This window comes from Apis cerana, linkage group LG14 (assembly GCF_029169275.1).
Source record: "Apis cerana isolate GH-2021 linkage group LG14, AcerK_1.0, whole genome shotgun sequence".
NCBI classification, from domain to species: domain Eukaryota; kingdom Metazoa; phylum Arthropoda; class Insecta; order Hymenoptera; family Apidae; genus Apis; species Apis cerana.
Window position 1 is genome coordinate 5,868,821 of NC_083865.1, and position 19,291 is coordinate 5,888,111.

At 28.7% G+C, this 19,291-nt stretch overlaps 1 protein-coding gene across 2 annotated transcripts in view; it reads right to left on the bottom strand.

Moving 5' to 3' along the window:
• LOC108003141 (trehalase) overlaps window positions 1-19,291 on the bottom strand; it is a 66,097-nt gene that overhangs the window by 10,020 nt on the left and 36,786 nt on the right. For both annotated transcript variants that reach the window (XM_062084213.1, XM_017065270.3), the window contains exons 2-5: window positions 6,579-6,695; window positions 5,124-5,425; window positions 4,387-4,565; window positions 646-827 (exon numbers count right to left, since the gene is read on the bottom strand). In XM_062084213.1, the coding sequence (XP_061940197.1) occupies window positions 646-827; window positions 4,387-4,565; window positions 5,124-5,425; window positions 6,579-6,695 (780 nt within the window). The remainder of the gene's footprint in view (window positions 1-645; window positions 828-4,386; window positions 4,566-5,123; window positions 5,426-6,578; window positions 6,696-19,291) is intronic.

Consider the following 19,291-nt stretch of genomic DNA (forward strand, 5'->3'; position numbering starts at 1 on the left):
GAGCTGTTTGAAATTTCCTCTCTTCATGAAATCAATGCTAATCTGAACGAGATTACCGTTTTCACGTATACACGTAACACAAACAAATTTGACAAATTTCAAATGAATTCGAAATTTATATGAAAAGCCTGAATTTAATGACACTTCGTGGGATCCATTAACATTTGCATTCGATTATACTTCAAGGAGGCGTAGGCCAGAGAACATTTGAATATTATCATTGTGCAAAACATAAATTTGTCATTACAAATTGTTAGCTTGCTATGAGCGTACGTGCCTGGAATATAATCTAGTTTATTGTGCAAATTCAAAAGTCAATTTATTATTATATTTCACTAAACATAAAAAGGAATAACAAATATAATATATTGATTTACAGAATATTATTTATCATTCTTATGTAATTTTATAAATTAATTTCTTTTTATATAGAATAAAATAAGATTAATTGAACATTGGAAAAGTTGCAAGTTATTTGAATATTATAAAAAGGGATTGCAATTCAAAAAACATTAGAAAACAATGGTCTAATATAATGTTAAAGGATTAAAAAAATGTTAAATTAAATTTCTTCAGTTTTGTTAATAAAAATTGAAATTCGTATAAACATTTATAGTCTACTGTATCAAGTTTATTCATTATTACCTGTAACTTTCTGGTCGAGGACTGGTACTATTAACCACGTAGTGTGCCATTTTATATATTTTTCCATCCTTCTCAACATCGATCATCTTCTCTCGTTGCCAGAAAGAAAATTCAGTTTCCAGAGTGGATATAATCGAACGTAAATAATCATAATCCCCAGTGAAGTCCAAATATCTTGAGACCTGTTAAACAGAAAATATTATTATTAGTAAAACATAACAAATTATTATACGTTTCTCGTGCAGATATACAATTCTTATGGATATTCATAAGTATGAAACAACAGTGATAAAAAATGACAAATGATATTATGTGCATTATTTCATGTGCATTATTTTCTTGTTAATAATACTTTTTACTTATTCGTTCAAAGGATTAATGGAATTAATTAATAAATATAAATAGGTCAAAGCTTGACTAAAAGAATTCACTGGAATAATGCTAAGTGCATTTTTCCATTACAAGATATAAGAGCAGATGGATGCATAACTACAACAAGAATGCATTATTTTCACTAATCCATTATCATTAAGCTACATTCTAGAGTTATTTATTTATTTTAATTTGAATCAATAAATATCCAGATATTTTCACAGAAAATTTAATGGTGCAAAATGTGCACAATACGTATATGATACAAAAATATGATACAAAATATTCAAAATATAAATATCTCGATGTCAAAATTTTCACAAAATCCTTTTAACCAACCATCTGTCCTCGAATATAAGAAAATTTATTCGATCATAAATTTTTATTTCTCATCAATTCTCTGATCAAATAAACTATCTCTAATATTCGATAGAAATATTTGATATTTACAAACGATATTTATATATGTATTCAACAAACTTCCATGATATTCTCTTGTTCAAAACTTGGCTATCTTCTGAAATAAACAAGCGCAGCAGCAATCCGACCATCCTTACCGAAAACACATTAGAGAGGGTTGGGGAGGTATGGAGGGTAAGCGCACTCTCCTATCGGACTTTTCAAGTGCTGTATTATGGAACAAAAGTTTCGAAATGCGCATCGTGAACGGATATATCCTTTACTTCCCGATTTACATTTATGAAACAATATTTTCCATCTTAAAAAAAAGACCATCACTCGAACTTATTGAATTTGGCCCATTAATCGTTTAAGTGGAAGAGAAAATTTGATACATCTTTACTGATAATCGATAAGTATATAGTACAGATTAATTTTCAATTTTCTTCTTTGCTGAAGAATATAATATTTGCTCGCAAAATAAATATACATGGTGGTATAAGTCACGTGGAAATTATTTTAAGCAATTTATAACGTAGAAAAGAATATTTAAGAAAAGTTTGGAAATATTTAAAAACATTTAAGAATTCGTATATTCTTCATTATTGGATTTTAATTTATATATTGCAACGATGTGAAATTATAACAGTTTTGCTTTCTTATTTATGATTTATGATTCTTAGGTTTGTAATTTTATTTATTTTATTCAGTACTGGAGAAACGAGAAGAATACATGGAATTTCTGTGGAAAATTTCGGAAGAATATTTAAGTCTCGATTGATTCGAAGAGAAGAAAATCAAAGTATAAAGAAAGTTGAAGAAGAATGGATTTTTTGAAATATTATTTGAAGAATGGCTCGAGATTGCTCTTTGCTTTGTCAAAGAATTGGCTAAAAGTACTATGAGAATCTTTCCACCAACGTTCTTTACATGCTGGTGGAAATATATTTCTTTCTCGCGAGGGCAAAGAGTTTGCACGATTTTCGTATTTTTCCTTGGTTTTCCAGATTTATTCGAGCCAGTGCACCGGCAGTGATTCTAAATTCCTTGACTTATACACTTCAACTTACCGATCTTATTTCTCTTTTCTTTCTCCCTCATTTTAATGAAAAATTTTTCGTTCATTTAACGGAAATTACAAAACCTATTCAACTTATTCATTTCTTCATCAATACAAATCATCAATTCTCTACTAAATCCTGTTCCAGCATGAATCTTTTCTTAAATTATTGGAATAATAACTTTTTATTTTGACCAAAATTCAGAAAGTATTTAAAAAATCAAAATACTTTATAATTGAAAATACAGCATTTTGAAAATCTTTCCTTTTTGTAAAATTATTCAACATTTCATATACCATACTTTCATAATTTCTTTTTCATTTCCTTGCTATTCATCTCTTACAATCACTGTTAAAAATGATTTTTACTTCATTCAAATTATTCCAACATTTCCAATCTAATTAAAAGCACCTCCATTAAAATAATTCAACTCATAATCCAAGCATTCAAATCACCTCAAGAATCTCATAAATTTCATTTTCAATTCTCTCCTATATCCGCAAAGAGATTAATCACACGAAATCTTGAGTGAAATAATATATCACCTCCTCTAACAAAAAAAAAAAAAAAAAGGAAAAAGAAGAAGAAGAAAAGAAAAAATAAAAGAGAAAGGATTCCATTATGAAAAAATCGTTTCAACTTTTCGTCGAACTTTCTTGCCAAAATCAACCGCGTTTCAACCACATCCACAACAGTTCATATCGATTTCGGTGTTAAATTGCGAACTATTTTCCGACTATTGAATTTCCCCAACTCCAATTGCGTGGAAATCTTTCCAGCACCGGACCCATCGCCTTTCCCCGAGAAAGGAAAATGCGAAAACTTTTGTTGACTCGTTGAAAGCTCGAGGAGAAGTTAAAATTCCTTGCTCCACCACTCCATTGTCTTTACCAACGAGGAGAATTCGAATTGGATATCGTGGAAATTTAGGTGGACAAGCAATTATCCAGCTGTCGAGTCGACTTGGAACTCGATGGAATGTATATATCGATGGAGAATGGAGAATGGGGAGATGCAATATAATTGTAATTGCTATTAACACGATTATTATTGAAGAGATTCGAATTGGATAGTGGAATCTATCTGATGATTAATAAAATTTAGAAATTAATGTGAAATTGATGTGACATTTAATTTGGCATTGTTATTTTTGAAGATTGTATGGTTGTTCCATTAATGGGGTTATATACAAGAGATTATTATAAATTGTATGTACAATGTATATAATTATTTGGTGAAAGATTGAAATGGAATTATTTGTATAGTAATCTTATTCAGAGAATGGTTGGTAATTACAGTTTCATAAGTAAAAGTAATAGAAGATTTTCAGAGAGAGTTGTAAACAAGAGAAACAAATTTTCCAGAAGAATGAATTCTATGGATAGCTCGAATGTTTTCAACAAGTTCAATTAAATTTTATGTGTTTCCTTTTCGTCTAGTAATTACGTGAGAAATTCATTTCTTTGGAGTGATTATTCATTTCTTTTTATGTTTCTTTAAAATGAATAAAATGAACAATTTGAATAATTAATATATTCTATATTATATAATTACTATGTATACAAGAAATTAATTCCTCAAGAAATTAAATTCTTTAATTATTTTTATCTTTCAATGAAATAATGTCAAATAATTTGACAGATACTATAACTATCAACTTGTAATATACAATTACGTTTCTGTCTGAATAAAAATGAGTATCAATTATACAAATGAAAGCTTTGTAATCAATTTGATTTATTTGATTTATTAGTTCTAATATAGAAACGTTTAATAATTAATTAGTCTATAATTTAAATAATATTTAAAATTGCATAAATAACATATTTTAATAATGTGAAAATACTCTTTTGCATCTATTGTAGAAAGATAAACGAGTTTAAAGACAATATAAGAAAAAATAACGTACCATGAGATGTAATAGAGGTGGCTGGCTTCTCATAAGGTAATAAATTCTGCCACCATTGGGTATGAAACCATATTTCTTCACCATGTATAAGAAATTGTCTATCATTCCCCTGGCAGTTTGATACATGTCGGATAACAGCAGACCTTCAATCACCCAGTAACTGTCCCAGTAATAAAATTCTGTACATAAAAAAAAATATATAATTGTTAAATATCTTTTAATATTATAGATATCATGTCTTATAAAATTTTGAACAAAATTAATAACTAAATCAATTCACATATTCAACATAGTGGCTGTCAATATTTTTTTGTCAAGCTATATTTCTGTATTTTTTATTTTAAATATATGTTCACAAATTTTTGTTGAAAAATGTATCAATTCCAATTATTTATAAAATAACATACGAAGGATATTTCGAAATTATTTAGAGAAACAATTCTTTTCTCAATATCAATAAGATAAGAATTATTCTCGTTAAAAATCAAAGCACATAAATACATCAAACATTCTAAAAAATTCCAAAATTTCCTTTTTAATAATATCTACAATCTACAATTTATTCACATTTGTTGTAAAATTTACTAGTAAAAATAATTTCTATCAATAAAAATTGAAATACCGCACCAGACGTTTTAAAATTTAAACTTAGATTCATATATTTTCAATAATATATCAAACTTTGTAAAATTTATTGAGTTAAATTCCATATACGCCAAAATATAAAATTAATTTACCTTTAAAGCGACCACCAGGAACGATGAATCCATTGTTCACGTATATCAAACTATGCCTCTCAGGATACTCGGCCACCTCTGGATTGATCTTCCTCGCCAATTCCTTCCAAATTTCGTTCAGATGTTTCGCCCACTCTCGATACTTGGCATCGTTGATTCGTTTCAAGATCGAAGGGCTCTCCGTCCAATCTGACAGCGTCCAGTTCACGAGCTCGTTCGACGAGGCGAAATTTTCATTAACATATCTCACCAGCTGACTTTTACTCGGTTTGTTCCCCGTTTCATTCATCAAACTGTAGAAGCTGGATACAATCAATCATCCGGTTAATCAATCACCCATCACAACAACGAAACATTGTAATGATCAGCGGTCAGCCGAATGGAGCAGCCGCATTCATTAACGAGATAAATAAGATGTGCGAGTGTACAGCGTGATTATAGTAAAAAGAAATATTACAAAATGGAGAAATATTTTATATTTATTATCCCGTGTTTATTCGAAATAAGATCAAGAATTATATTTTGAAAGTTCAGTATTTAATTTAAATTATAAATTATACTGAAAAGGAAAATTAAAAATGAAGAATGTAAATAAATTTATATAGGAATAATGGCTTATTAATTGTTAATAAAAATCAAAAAGTTTCGATTCAAGTAACTTTTATATTTTTGATTTCTATTTTATTTCATGGAATTTCTGGACACATTGTCGAAGAAAATCAAAATGTAAGAAAGAAATAATAAATTATATGATTCGATGCAGGCATCATTGAACAATCGTACACACATAATCTACTAAGTATGCCATCCTTAACGCATAAAAGATCAATTCCTCTGTCCATTAACGCTAAACTTGGAACGAGCTTTACGCTCTACTCGAATTCGCTTTGCAATCCCTATAAAACAAGAGGAAATTCACCCTATTTTGTTCGAGCCAGTTAACTACCCTTTCTCGTATCCCTCTGCACGTAACAATCGCCGAAACAATGCTTTGTACCACTAGTGAAAATCGAACAGGTCCTCACGAAAAAAGCGAAACAATTTAAAAAAAAAAAAGAAGTTCTGTGATCATAGATGTAGTTAAAGTGAATAAATGGCTTTTTCTCTTTTATTATTTTTTTTTCTCTTAATTTACGGTATTCTGTACAATATTCTGTAAATACGTGTGTGTCAGAAATTTTTAATCTTATCATTTTCAATTTTACAATGTAAAACATAAATTTCGAATTATGATATTCTTTTAAATTTGATTCTCAAAGAACCAAGATAAAAATCAAGATACACTAAATGGATTCTAAGATATTATCAGAGAATCGTTTTATTCTATTGATTGTTAATATATAATTAAAAAAAATATATTCATATTTTTATTAAAAGAGTTGATAAGGTATATTTTACAAAATTTATATGGAAAAGAAAATTGACATTAGAAAAAAATCAGTAAAACGCACTTACTTGGAAAGAGTTATTTCGGGGTCGTTTATCTGATGAAGATCGACGAACGTCTTGCTGTCTGGGAAGATTTCAGCCAGCTGTATCGTCTTCAGCAGCTCTCCCGTGCAATAGATCTCGCTGGAAAAATAAAATAATTAAATTTACTTAATTGTTGAAAATTTAAAAATCGAACTCACTTATTCCAGAAGAGGAGAGGGATATTGAAGCTGGAATATTTTAGGTGGAAGTTTTTGTTTTTTATAACAGTTACAGATGGAAATGTCATCATCCTGGATGGTGGATACGAATCAATAATCCGTGCACGGTCATTTCCTGAGCCGATTATACTTTGATCCGATTCAGGTCGTATATGAAAGCTTGTTTGACGGGGAATAAATAGAATAAAAGTGTATTATAAAATCTTTAACCATTTTGCTCTCCATTGTGTCTGCGTATTGTTAATTACTCTTTTTAATATAATTAGTGCATTTGTTTATGCCTTCGTATCATACATGCAAGATTCGAATGGGGAGAAAATTGTAGAATTTGTACAATGGCAAATGTGATGTACAAAAGGAAATAAAATATTCGGAGTAAATCCGGTATTATTATGATATTTGAAAAATAAAGTGAAAAATCTTTATTCAAGTGAAATCGTTCTTCAAATCGTGTTTATAAAAATTTATTCTTGCGTAAATAATGTGCAAATTACAAATGGAAATTGCGTTTCTAAAAATTAAATTTATTAAAAGAATTTTGTGTAATAATTGTGGGATATATATTATTTGAAATTAATTTATGAAATATGATCTTTTATTATATTTTTTCTTTAAATATTAAGTTATTATTCTATAAAACTTTTATCTGAATTCAAAATTTGAAATATCAAATAAGTAATATGTAAATACAATTTGAATTTTTATTTTATCAATTATCTTGTAATGTAGCAAATTGTGTATTACAATTAATTATAAATTTTCAATATATTAAATTCGATTAAGACTTCGATTATCGACAATTTAATAAAAATTCAAAGAATTTTGTCTGAAATATTAAATAATTATTTAAGATTAAAATATTTAAAATCTAACTTAATCTAAAAATAAAAACTAAAAAAAAAATTATTCAAAAATAGATACAATAGAAAGAATTTTTTAAAAATAGAATACACAACAATGGAAAAAAAATGAAATGGAAGAATGACAAAATTATTAGCATCACGTATCTCACGAGATCCTCTCTACAAGTTCTATTCCGTTAAAGATTACCTGACAATCATCAACGTCCATTTCTACAAATATTTCACCACGAGCAGTCGTCACGACGATAAAGATAGCCGAACGCAAATCCACGAAAAAATGACATCACGATAAGGGGGAAATTTAACGCCGTTGCGGATTTGGCACAAAGCTGACAGCAGTTAAGTAAATCGAGCCGAAACAGCGCCTACTGTTGTACGTGTCCGCCAAACGAAAAGGAATTACCATGGTGCCAAAATCGATCGAGTGAAAAACAGCTGCCAGTGTTTTTGATCCACGAACCGAATTTTGTACTCTCGTCATTGTACTCTTTTCTTGCCGTACGTTTGAAAATATCTGTGATTACCTGATAGGGTTGTGATTGATAAGGAAATAAAAATAAAAATCTAAATATTTTATTTTAGAAATTAGTTTCCAAGAAAATCATGTTTCGATAATCACATTTTAGAGAAAATTTTAGGGGAAAACAATAATAATTGCGTAATTGTAAGAGGAGAGTAAAAATATTTTTCTTTTCTTAAATTAATCTTTAGTTTAACTGTCGATCAGAAATCTTTTTATCTCGTGCTTTCTTGTCGTGTGCACTGTTTAGAGAATAAAATCTCAGGAATTATGTACATGAAAAACATCGTTATCTTGTTTGCACAGAATCATTGAATCACATAAGATTGATTAAACGTAAGTTTCATTAAATTTCAATGAATAAAAGTCTGTGTTGTTATTCTACTAAATATTTTTCAAGAATTAAATTTAAAACTGAAGCATATGTATAGAAATTAATGCAATTTATGGGTACTATGTAAAATATAAAATTAAATGAATGTAATAAACTTTGAAATGAACAAATAAATTTTTATTCCTTCCAAGGGGATAAGAGAATAATGACATTTCGAGTAAAAATAAATTTAAATTTAACATAAAATATATAATATTAGAATTTAGATAGAATGTAATAAAATGTTTAAAAATTTGTTAAGATGATTATTTACAAAATATAAGATAAATTTATATTTCTTTCATAAAACCACTATTATTTTAAATAAATAAAAAACAAAAGAGAGAATTCTTTTTATTTTAGAAATCTCAAAAAAATGAGTTCTGATTTCCCCTGATGTTATCGTTTCTCGTTAGAGAAGGAAAATAAAGGACCAAGTGTCTTCCACCTCTTTCTTATTACTTTTTTTTTTCGTTTCCTCTAGTCTTCTATGCATTCTTACCCTCCATCCTCAACAGAAGGTAAGGATGATATCGTAACTATGATCATCGCACCCTAGATTTCATACTTACCATTGTGTATAAAAATAGAAAAAAAAAAAAGAGAAAAAGAAAGAAAAGAATAAAAAATCCTACCGCAATTGTCTTTCATTCTCTCTTCCCCTTGAACATATTTAAATCAATGTTTTATCTTGGTGTATTTAGAAAAAAATTAACTTTTGATTGATGGAATCTTGTTTCAATAACTTTCAAAAATTCTATGAATTGCCTACAATTTTGTTCATATTTCGATAGTTATGTTTGCACATTGAAATAAGTATGACATAAATGTATAAAATGAAAGAAATTTGTTAGAACAGAAGATTTTCTCGTCGAATCAGTATTCTTTTTCACTATTATAATTGGATGAAAGAATTATTCTTATTGTTAATTGAAAACTTGAAGAATTTAAATGTCTCTCAGAAGCATTCTCTTTTTTATTATCTCATAACATGTTTGAGTCTTTAAAAACTCAAATTCATTAAAAAAAAAAAAAAAAAGAATAAATAAATTTGTACATAAACGATCCAATTTTTACTAATGGAAAAAAATAATTGAATATAAGAAAAAAATAATTAAATTACACTAGTCTATCGAAAACAGTTTAAATTTTCTTATTGCACAATTACTTGGAAAATTTTCAGTACCAATAATACCGATAAAATGACAAAATTATTTGAACAGGATCAAACCCTTCGAGAAATAAATTCTAAGAAAAAATATTATGGAATGTAGAAACCATAGAATAGAGGGGAAAAAAATATAGGAATATGGAGGACACTCGAAGAAAGTCGACGATCAAATAAATCACGAACTGTCCTCTATTTCGAAGTGGTTGCCTCTCCATAGAGGGAACCACTTCTTCAATCGTTTTTATCGGAGGGATATTTCGAGTAAAGCAAATCGTTTCACTCGGGCCATGAATTTTTTTTACAGGCTACCTGCTTCTTTTGCTATCGTTTTATCGTTCGATTGATGTTACCTTCGTCAAACTTGCACGAGAACATGTCCAAGTAAAAGAAGTATACACAGGGTCGAAATACTACCATAAAAATTCTTATACATCTTTCACGACGTCGAAATGTATATTTCTATACATGGAATAAAAATTTATGAAGTAGATTTAGTAAATTTAGAACTCGGACATCAATATTTTATTTCAGTTATTTCCAAATATCGAAAATAAATTATAGGATGGATACTATTACTCGAGAGATTTTTATAATTTCTTATTATTAATTTCTCCAAATTTTTCATTCCCTGTTTTAAGGGTTGATATTTGCTCCTTGTATTTTTCGACGCAGCTATTTAATTTTTTGGCGCAAAATTTCATTAATCCATTAACTCTTCGTCTCAATTGAATCTTCTGATATTTCTCTTCTCAAAAAAGTCTAATGTTCAACTAATCGATCCCATTTCCTTTTAATTAACAATTAAATTTTTGTATTTCACATTCACTTTTGTCTACGTATAATCTACTACAAAGTGATCACATAATAGGAAAATCAAGCAACAAATGTAAAATCATCATTACAAAGCCTCACCATCGTATTATTATTCCTTCTTTTTTTCTATTTTCCTCGCTGAATAATATTTCCAAAGCTCCCCCAACTTGATTAAGGCCATTTCGTGGAAATCGACATTACGATACTCGAAGATGGAAAGGGAGTTCCCCCCTTTTGAAAAAGATTTCTCAGGGGTTCGTTCAATCGGCCTAATCAACACTCCTCCTTCTTTCGTGTTATTTTATCAAGATCTGAGGGATGTAATTCCGGATAAATTCCCCTCGAATGAGAGCCTGTCGCGGGTTTGGAAACGAAGTATTCGTAGTACGAAATCACACGAAATGACACATGAAAATAAATTAAGGAAGATTAGGAGATCGAATGATGAGATACAGTGTTTTTTGGGCGATGTTGGAAGAAAACAAGTTATCAAAGAAGATTGATAATTTATCATTGGTGTTATACGTTATTATTAAATGAAAAAAAAAAAAGATTTTCATAATTTTTTAATTCATATTTCAAGGAATTCTGATTGGAGATGAATTCTTTCCCCATCTTGACCTCGTGAATTTTTATTTACTCGAAATTATTCATAAATGTATGTACTATATATTTCGAATTAACAATCGATCCATAAAACAAAGAGTCCTTATGAAACAACGACACGAGACAAGATGAATCAACTACAATATGCAAATATGCAGATTTCTCAACGAGCACTTCCACGAGTTTGATTCCTCTTCAACTCAGATTTCATTCAATTTCGAGCGAATTAAGGATTCACGGTTGCTCTCTCACAATCAGTTAAATCTGCTTTCCCTTGTAACTCGAGTTGCACAGGATTCACCATACACTCGCGAATAAATCATTGCATCCGAGAGATTTCATACGATCTCTTTCTAAATGAGTTCACTTTTAATGGTACGGGTAGTACTGTAATTCATTAACTTTGGAAATGCAAATTTTCCATTGTAAACTGGTTAATTAGTTTCACCAAAGGGTGACGATAAACCAGAAAGAAAGAAAAAGAGAGATTCACATGTATGTATACTTGGAGATAATTCCAAAGTACGTTTGCTCGATCTATAATGATAAGTTGCTATGATGAAAGAGGATTACACATGTGTAATCAGTATAATTTCATTATCAGGTTATCGTATATCGATCGATATATTGAAAGAAAGAGCGACCCAAGTCGATAAGATAAATGATGGCGAGGAAAGTAAAAATCGAGTTTTATTTCTTGGATGATTGAATATTGATTTATCCTCGAAAAATTTGTTGCAAGAAATAATGTAATTTTTCCAAAAGATGTTCCGTCTAAATTTGAAAAAAAAAGCGTATAAAGAAATATATTAATATTCAAAAGATTTGGAATTTATGCTTCATCTTTTATGAAATTTTTTTTATGTAACAAAAATTTAATATTGCATTTTATATATATATAAAATTTATTTTAATAGATATCTTTTTTATTTGGAATATTGAAATTTTTTTCACAAAAGTTTAATAATTCTCCTTTAAACCTAATTTAAATATAAATTATCTTAAGCAAGATTAAAAAGAATTTTAATTCTTTTAATTAAATCATATCCTATTTAATTAAAAAAAAAGAAAAAAGAAAATGAAGAGTTAAGAATTTAAAAAAAAAGGATAAAAAAGTAGATGAAAAAACTACATGTATTCTTACAAATACATTCGTACATGCGTTACAAAATGAAATGACAATTTTATTTTTCCATAAAAACGGAAATGTCACTATTTATGAATCTCGTATATCATACTCGTTTAAAGAGTTCCACCAGGCTGCATAAAGATTATTATGCAAAGTGTCGTAAATAATATTACAAAGTAGTCCAAGTAACTTCTTTTTTTTTTTTCTCCAAGTATCGCAATATTTCTTTATACACTTTTACATTCTAACATATATATATGTGCGATATGAAAATCTACCTCTACAAGAGAAACGTACACGTTTTCAATTGCCTTCGATTAGATAAATAATATGTAAACGAAACGATATAACATTAAGAATATTCGAAATCTGTGGCAACGAAACTGTCAAATGGAATTGAGTTATGGATGTTTCCACTTTTAAACGATTAGAGCTGCTTTTATTGAACACCTTGCACATTATCACATATCCTTGTAACGACCATAGTCACGAGTATGGGATCATAAAATGGATTTTTCCGTTACGATCGTGTTACACAAAAGAATTTAAAGGAAGAATATAGATACATATCTTGATTTTAGGAATAAATTGTTTGTAATTGGAGATGTATCGTACTGCTAAAAATTCTTTTTTATCCACGTTTCATACCAAAATGAAAATTAAATTTCTAAAATTTTGGATACGAAAAAAATCTACCTACGTGAAATATCTTGCACGATTCGAAACGAAATCGAAGATACAATATCTCTGAAAAAAATTCGAGAGAGAAAATGAAAAATCAGAGTTTTCAAAAATTTATGTATATTCACTTTATACTCAGTTTACACGAAAATCTCACCCTTTAAATCTCGTTCTTCTTTTACGATTCTCGATTCGTCGACGATTTACGAAACGTCGAACCAATCTCGCTTTTAAAGACGTCTTTAAATCCTAAAAATCGAGAGGTCCATAAACACAAATCGGGGAAAAGTATCACGTCCCAGATCATTTTTACGACGGAGAACAGGACGGATAAGTGGAATTCCAAGCTTCGAATCGAAAGTTTCTTAACGTGGATCGAGGTTTATTTAACGTGCAACTTTAATTGGACCGGTCTTTTCCTAATTTACGAGATACTTAGCGGGATTTGAGGGTGAAACAGGCAAGGTTTATCCGAGTTTTCGTGTTCTCGCCGTCTCGCCAAAGGCGTTCCACGTAATTTATGTCCACGGAAGTTACGACACCAGATACCCTGATTTCGATTTCAAGTTTAAAACGAATTGGCGCCCAATTTCGATCGGTTATCTCTTTGTTGATTATCTCCACGTTTTATTATCCACGTTATAATTCTTTTTAGAGCACTATCGACAGCAACAAAGCAACGATTTGCCTTTCCAACGATGAATACGTGAAAGCTAATTAAATTAAAAATGCATAATTATCTAATATTTCAAATACAAGTGTCCACTATTTTATTTATATCCCTCTGATGATAAATCTTTTTTCAAAACCCGAAATATTATTTCGTAAATAATTAAATAAATATTTTTACACACAATTCTCAAAATTAAATTAAATTAAACTAAAACCGCACAAGCGAAATATTATTCAGTTATTAAATCAATTAAATAGAATTTACTAAGCAACTAATGATATTAACGGACATATCTAAGGATAATACATGCACGTCTAAGGAGCTTGTCGGTGGTTATTATCGATTACTCGATCCTTGTGGTGGGAATCTTGTTGGTACACGTGAGCACAGTAAACTCATCGGTCGGAATTAAAACTGTAAACTGAAATGGAGCGAGCAAGATAATTAACAAAGATAGTTCGTGTAATTGGAATCCCCTGAACTATCCTATTGGCTCGTGGACCAAGTAAATTGTTGTAAGCACGAGGAACAACAGTGTCTTATCTTGTAAGTATTTGAAGAGAAACATGGGTTGTGGATGAAAAGGATAAAGAAGAAGAGAAATTTGTAGAGGATAGCATTAGTGAGATATCGTTCAATTTTTATTCGTCATATCTTGTCTATTAATTGTAGTGATTTTTTTTCAACGGGTTTTTTCTTTTTTTTTTTGTACTTTATAGATATTATATATTTCATTATTGATCAAAATTTTTTTCCAACATTGCAGCACGAAAAATGCATGTAATTTTTTACACGGGAGAAAATTTAAAAATTCGGATTTTCAATCGGAGGTAAATTAATTAGTCAAAAATCAAGATTAAATTAAATAAATTTTTGGCTATTCGAAATATTTTCGAAATTATTTTTTAAAATGTAATTTTACCAGATATTTTCATATCTCCACGATTCAATTTATCGATAAAAAAATATTCCCAATTGATTCTCTCTCCCCTTGATAAATTTCAAATTCAATTAATGAATACAAAAATGAAACAAAATATCGAGGGTAGGGAAAAAAACGCCCTTTGAAGAAGAATCCATCGATACATGAAAAATACATTGATCGTTCATACTTTATCGTTTTCATTCAACGTTCAACTATTCGACACAGTCGACTACTATGTAAATCTATCGTGAAATTTATCAATATCTTTTCGAGCATCAATTTCGTGGACACGAAATGGATTGGATATCGGTCGAAAAATTGGGTCGTAAAACGAGACAAGATCAGATACAAGGATCTAGTTTCGATTGCTTTCAAAGATGCACAATAAATATACTTTAACAGATAAAATTTTAATGCAACAGGTAAAATACTGAAGGGAAAATTTAAGACGATAAATAATCATGATACGTTTATTTCTGTTGATATTGTGATTCTTGTCAAATTGATATTTCTGATCATCTATAAGTTTGCAATTAAAACAATTGTTTATCGATGATCTTGAATTACGAAGTAGAAAGTGATTGAAAATAACTTGGAATGTATAATTTATTTATTCATAATAGATAGAAAAGTTATAGTAATTAAATTAATTAAATATTAATTTTATAATTTAGCTCAAAAGATTGTTATTTGATAAATATTATTATTAATTACGAATGAAATTTGAAAATTTGAATATAATTTATACGTTCCAATCTTTTTAAATCTTTTCTAAATTTTAAAGTATACTCGTGATCCATCATTCAAAGACTGATAGGATTTTTATCGATTGAAGAATGTCGTGATAGAGTATCAATATGTCAATTATATAGCCTTTGAGGCGTTAAAAAAGAAGATTTGGAGATTGTGGCATAATCGAAAATTTCATATCGAGTGAAAACAGATATAAAAACTATTACAGTGTTGAAATAATAATCCAAAAACTATTTTCGTATACGTATTATCATTCACGTACTAAAAATATCGACAAGATAAAATAACACGATAAAATATCTCAATATTTTCCAGATTAATTTAATCTAACGATCAAATTTTAATTCACAAATTCAAATCACAAAGTGCACATTTTTCCAAATGTGTAATAATTCGTCCAATCATCTGTTATCCAACTCTTAATAAAATAATTGCTGAATATTTTTAAATAAATAAGAGGTAATGCATGCGAATAAAATGATTATTGACGGACGATAAAAGTTTTCAGAAGGAATTTTCCATGTTGCGGCGTCCAGATCAATCTGGCCAAGCTTTCTGGTCGATGAAGACTGAATAAATCTAAGGAGGATCCGTAAGAAGAAAGAAAATGGTGGATAGATACGGGAGCGCCACTTTAATTGACCCGTGAAACCTCGGAACAGTTCAATCTCATGCCGTGGAGGCGATAAGTCAGGGTGGAAAGGTCAAATTACTTCGATCGAGAAATCAATTCGATTTGCTTCTCGAAGACCGAGTTAGATTCATAAAAAGGGAAGTTAGCCTCCTGAGAGTTTGATGCCGCGATGATCGATCGATTCTCGATCAAGGTGCGATGAAACCCATTAATGAGAAGTCTGAAATCGAAATATGAAAGGTGAAGGAAGATTTTTTTTTTTTATTTTATTTTCGCTATCATTTTTCATCGTGTGACGCTTGAAACGATAAATTGACTTTTTAAATTTTTGTTTCACCAAGTTTATGAAACGAATTCCAGAATTTAATTCGTAGAAAGAAAATTCGAGTTTTCAATTGAATCTATATATTTAAGAAAAATATTGGTATATTATTAAAAAAAAAAAGACAAATTTTTATCAATGGGATTGTACTTGAAGTTTCACAACAATAAACTTTCAACTTGAATTAATAGCAACGTAATAAATTCTTCTCTGTTTTTCACGAAAACATTGAAATATTTTCCTGTCTTTAATAAAATTTTAGTTATTTTTAATAAATTGTGAATTTCAATTGCATACATTGGGAAATAAATTTTTGATTAAACTTTATAAAATTTACTATTCCAATTCCACATCTTTTATCGAATTTTTAAATTCTAAACAGTTATTATATTAAATAATCCATAACAAATAAAATAAAAATATAAAAAAATAAAATAAGAAAATAAGAATTAATTTTAAAAATGTTTAGCGCTCTCAAGCGGCGCGCTCGTTAACTAAATTACGCATCGGCTATGGCGGCAAATTTAAATTTATTCCACAACAATATATTTTATTCCATCCCTGTACGAGTTGGAAATAAAAACTTGTCGATTATCTATTTTCATTGTAGGCATCCTGAGAAGGATTTTAAGACGTTCAACTTCTTTGGCTATTTAAATTTCACGCTTTATGCAGCTGGAGTCACGCTTTATCGCGAATATCCGGCTTATTGCTCCAGATACGGATCAGCACGGTTTTTATGAGCTTGAACAGCTGCGAAATAATTTCCTCCGGTATCTTCAGCGTGTGGAAGTAATAAAATTCGCCCATTTCTATTTCCCGTGTTTCCCATCCACGATTCTTTTACGCGACACGCGCGAAATGTTTCCGAAAGGAAAACGTTTTGCAAAGGAAAACGAAGAGGCGGAAATAATAGGAATTTTCGATGCGTGCTTTTGGTCCTTCTTTTTATCGGCTTTTACCTTTGATCTTTGGGGATAAATATTGGAGAGTGCCAGTAGTTTTCGTCGAATAATACTTGATATGCATTGTATTTCTTGTGATTGTTTGAATATTGATAATTTGCAAGGAAAGAAAGTTAGTGGAATGAAAAATTAAAAATTAATTATTTTTTCGATTTCTTAATTCTTCGAATATTAAAAAGATAATGATTTACAGAAAGAAGTTAATAGAAATAAAATGAAAAAATGAAAATTGTGTAATTATTTCTCTTTTTGATAATAAACAATCAAAAAGAAATAAATAATTTAAAAACTGTAAAATATTTATAGTTTTTATCAGTCTACTTGGAAATTCCTTTCATTCAAGATAAAATTAATTGTATATTATGAAATACTATTTACTGAAAATTATTTGGGCAAATTTTGAAAAAAAATCCGTGAAATTTATTGGAATTATTAGGAATGGAGAGATAAGATAAAAAATTTGATGAAAAAATAAGATGATAAAACAAGTATTTAAATAATCTAAAAAATATTTCTTTATGTTCGCTACATCTCGAATTTATGCAAAAATTTATATCAAAAGTTTGTCTAAATAATGCGTATTTATTTCTCGCGAAAATATGCTCTTGGAAAGGAAAACTTCGTGCTTTTCAATTTTTATTTATCTCTCTGCATTTCAAAAACTTATATTACAACGATATATCAAAAAAAAAAAAACAATTATTTTTAAAAAATATGCAATTAGTATATAAATTTTTCTTCAGTTAAAAATATAATATTATTTCTTGTTATGTAAATAATATTACTTATCTCGAGACACTAATTGATTCTACAAATATTAAAAACTGACATATCGCAAAAAAGTAAATACATAAAATAAAGAAAAATAAATTACATTAACATTAAACAAATTCTACATTTTTCAATAATTGACGTTCAAGCTTAATTATTAATGAAAAACACAGGTTTCTATCAAGATAAAAGGCGCACAAATACAAGAAAGAACAAAAAATATATGAATAAAAATTATTTTCCTTATATTTTAAATTTCGATAATAAAATCTTAACTCAATTGATTAATTTATCATTATCAACTTTGTTTTCATCTGCTGTCATAACTAATACTTTATTTCTACAGCTTGCATTTCAAATTAAATACCGACAAGATATTGAACAATTAAAAATAAAATATAAATTATTCCAATTTTACAACAATTTTAAATATTTATATATATTTAGATATAATAAAAATAAAAACATTGCAAGCAACAAAAAATAAAAAATTTAGGATTAAAATGTAATTAAATTTTTTTTCATGTTCTATTATAAATCTTCAACAATAAAATTTTACAATTGTAATTTGTAATTCAACAACCATTACCATTTTTTTTATACATTAAATCATCCCGTTTATCAATAACGATAACATTCATATTCTTATCGTTCTTTTCACGTATTACGATCACATTTGCTCAAATTAAATACGAATTCTAGATTCTTAGATTATAATTCAAACTTGTAACGAGAAATGGTGTTCAATCATTGAACATTTTGCCTCGACATCAACCAGAATCACGAATTTATGGGATATCGAAGAGTAGGCTTTCATCGAGCTCGTAAAACCTGCCTTTATGGCGACATTATACCGGATCGAAATGGCTGTTTTTTCATTGCGAATCATTGCCTACCTTCGACAAACGAAAAAACTGATCGCTTTTAAACTACGACGATTCAAACGATATCCGACAAATTTTTTAAAACAACTCCTCTTCCCTTATTCTTAAAGTATCCACGACACTTTTGGATTTTTAAATAATTTCCAAGACTTCTAGATCAAGAATATTTTAACGCAAATACTTTCTTAAAATTATTATTCTTATGTTGTTGTGTTTGTTGGAAGAAGTAGAGAAAAGTTCGATTCTTAAGGGAATGGGTGTCATGGGTAGTTAATGGTCATGGTGGCGCTAGTGTCGCATTATTGGTTCTCACAGTGTTAAAAGCAGGATAAGAAATGAAAATGGAAACCTGGTTTAAGGTGAAATGGGATAACTTTGATTAGTAATAAGAACGTTTGCCTTTGATTTTTAAAAATTTTAAGAAATGTTTTCG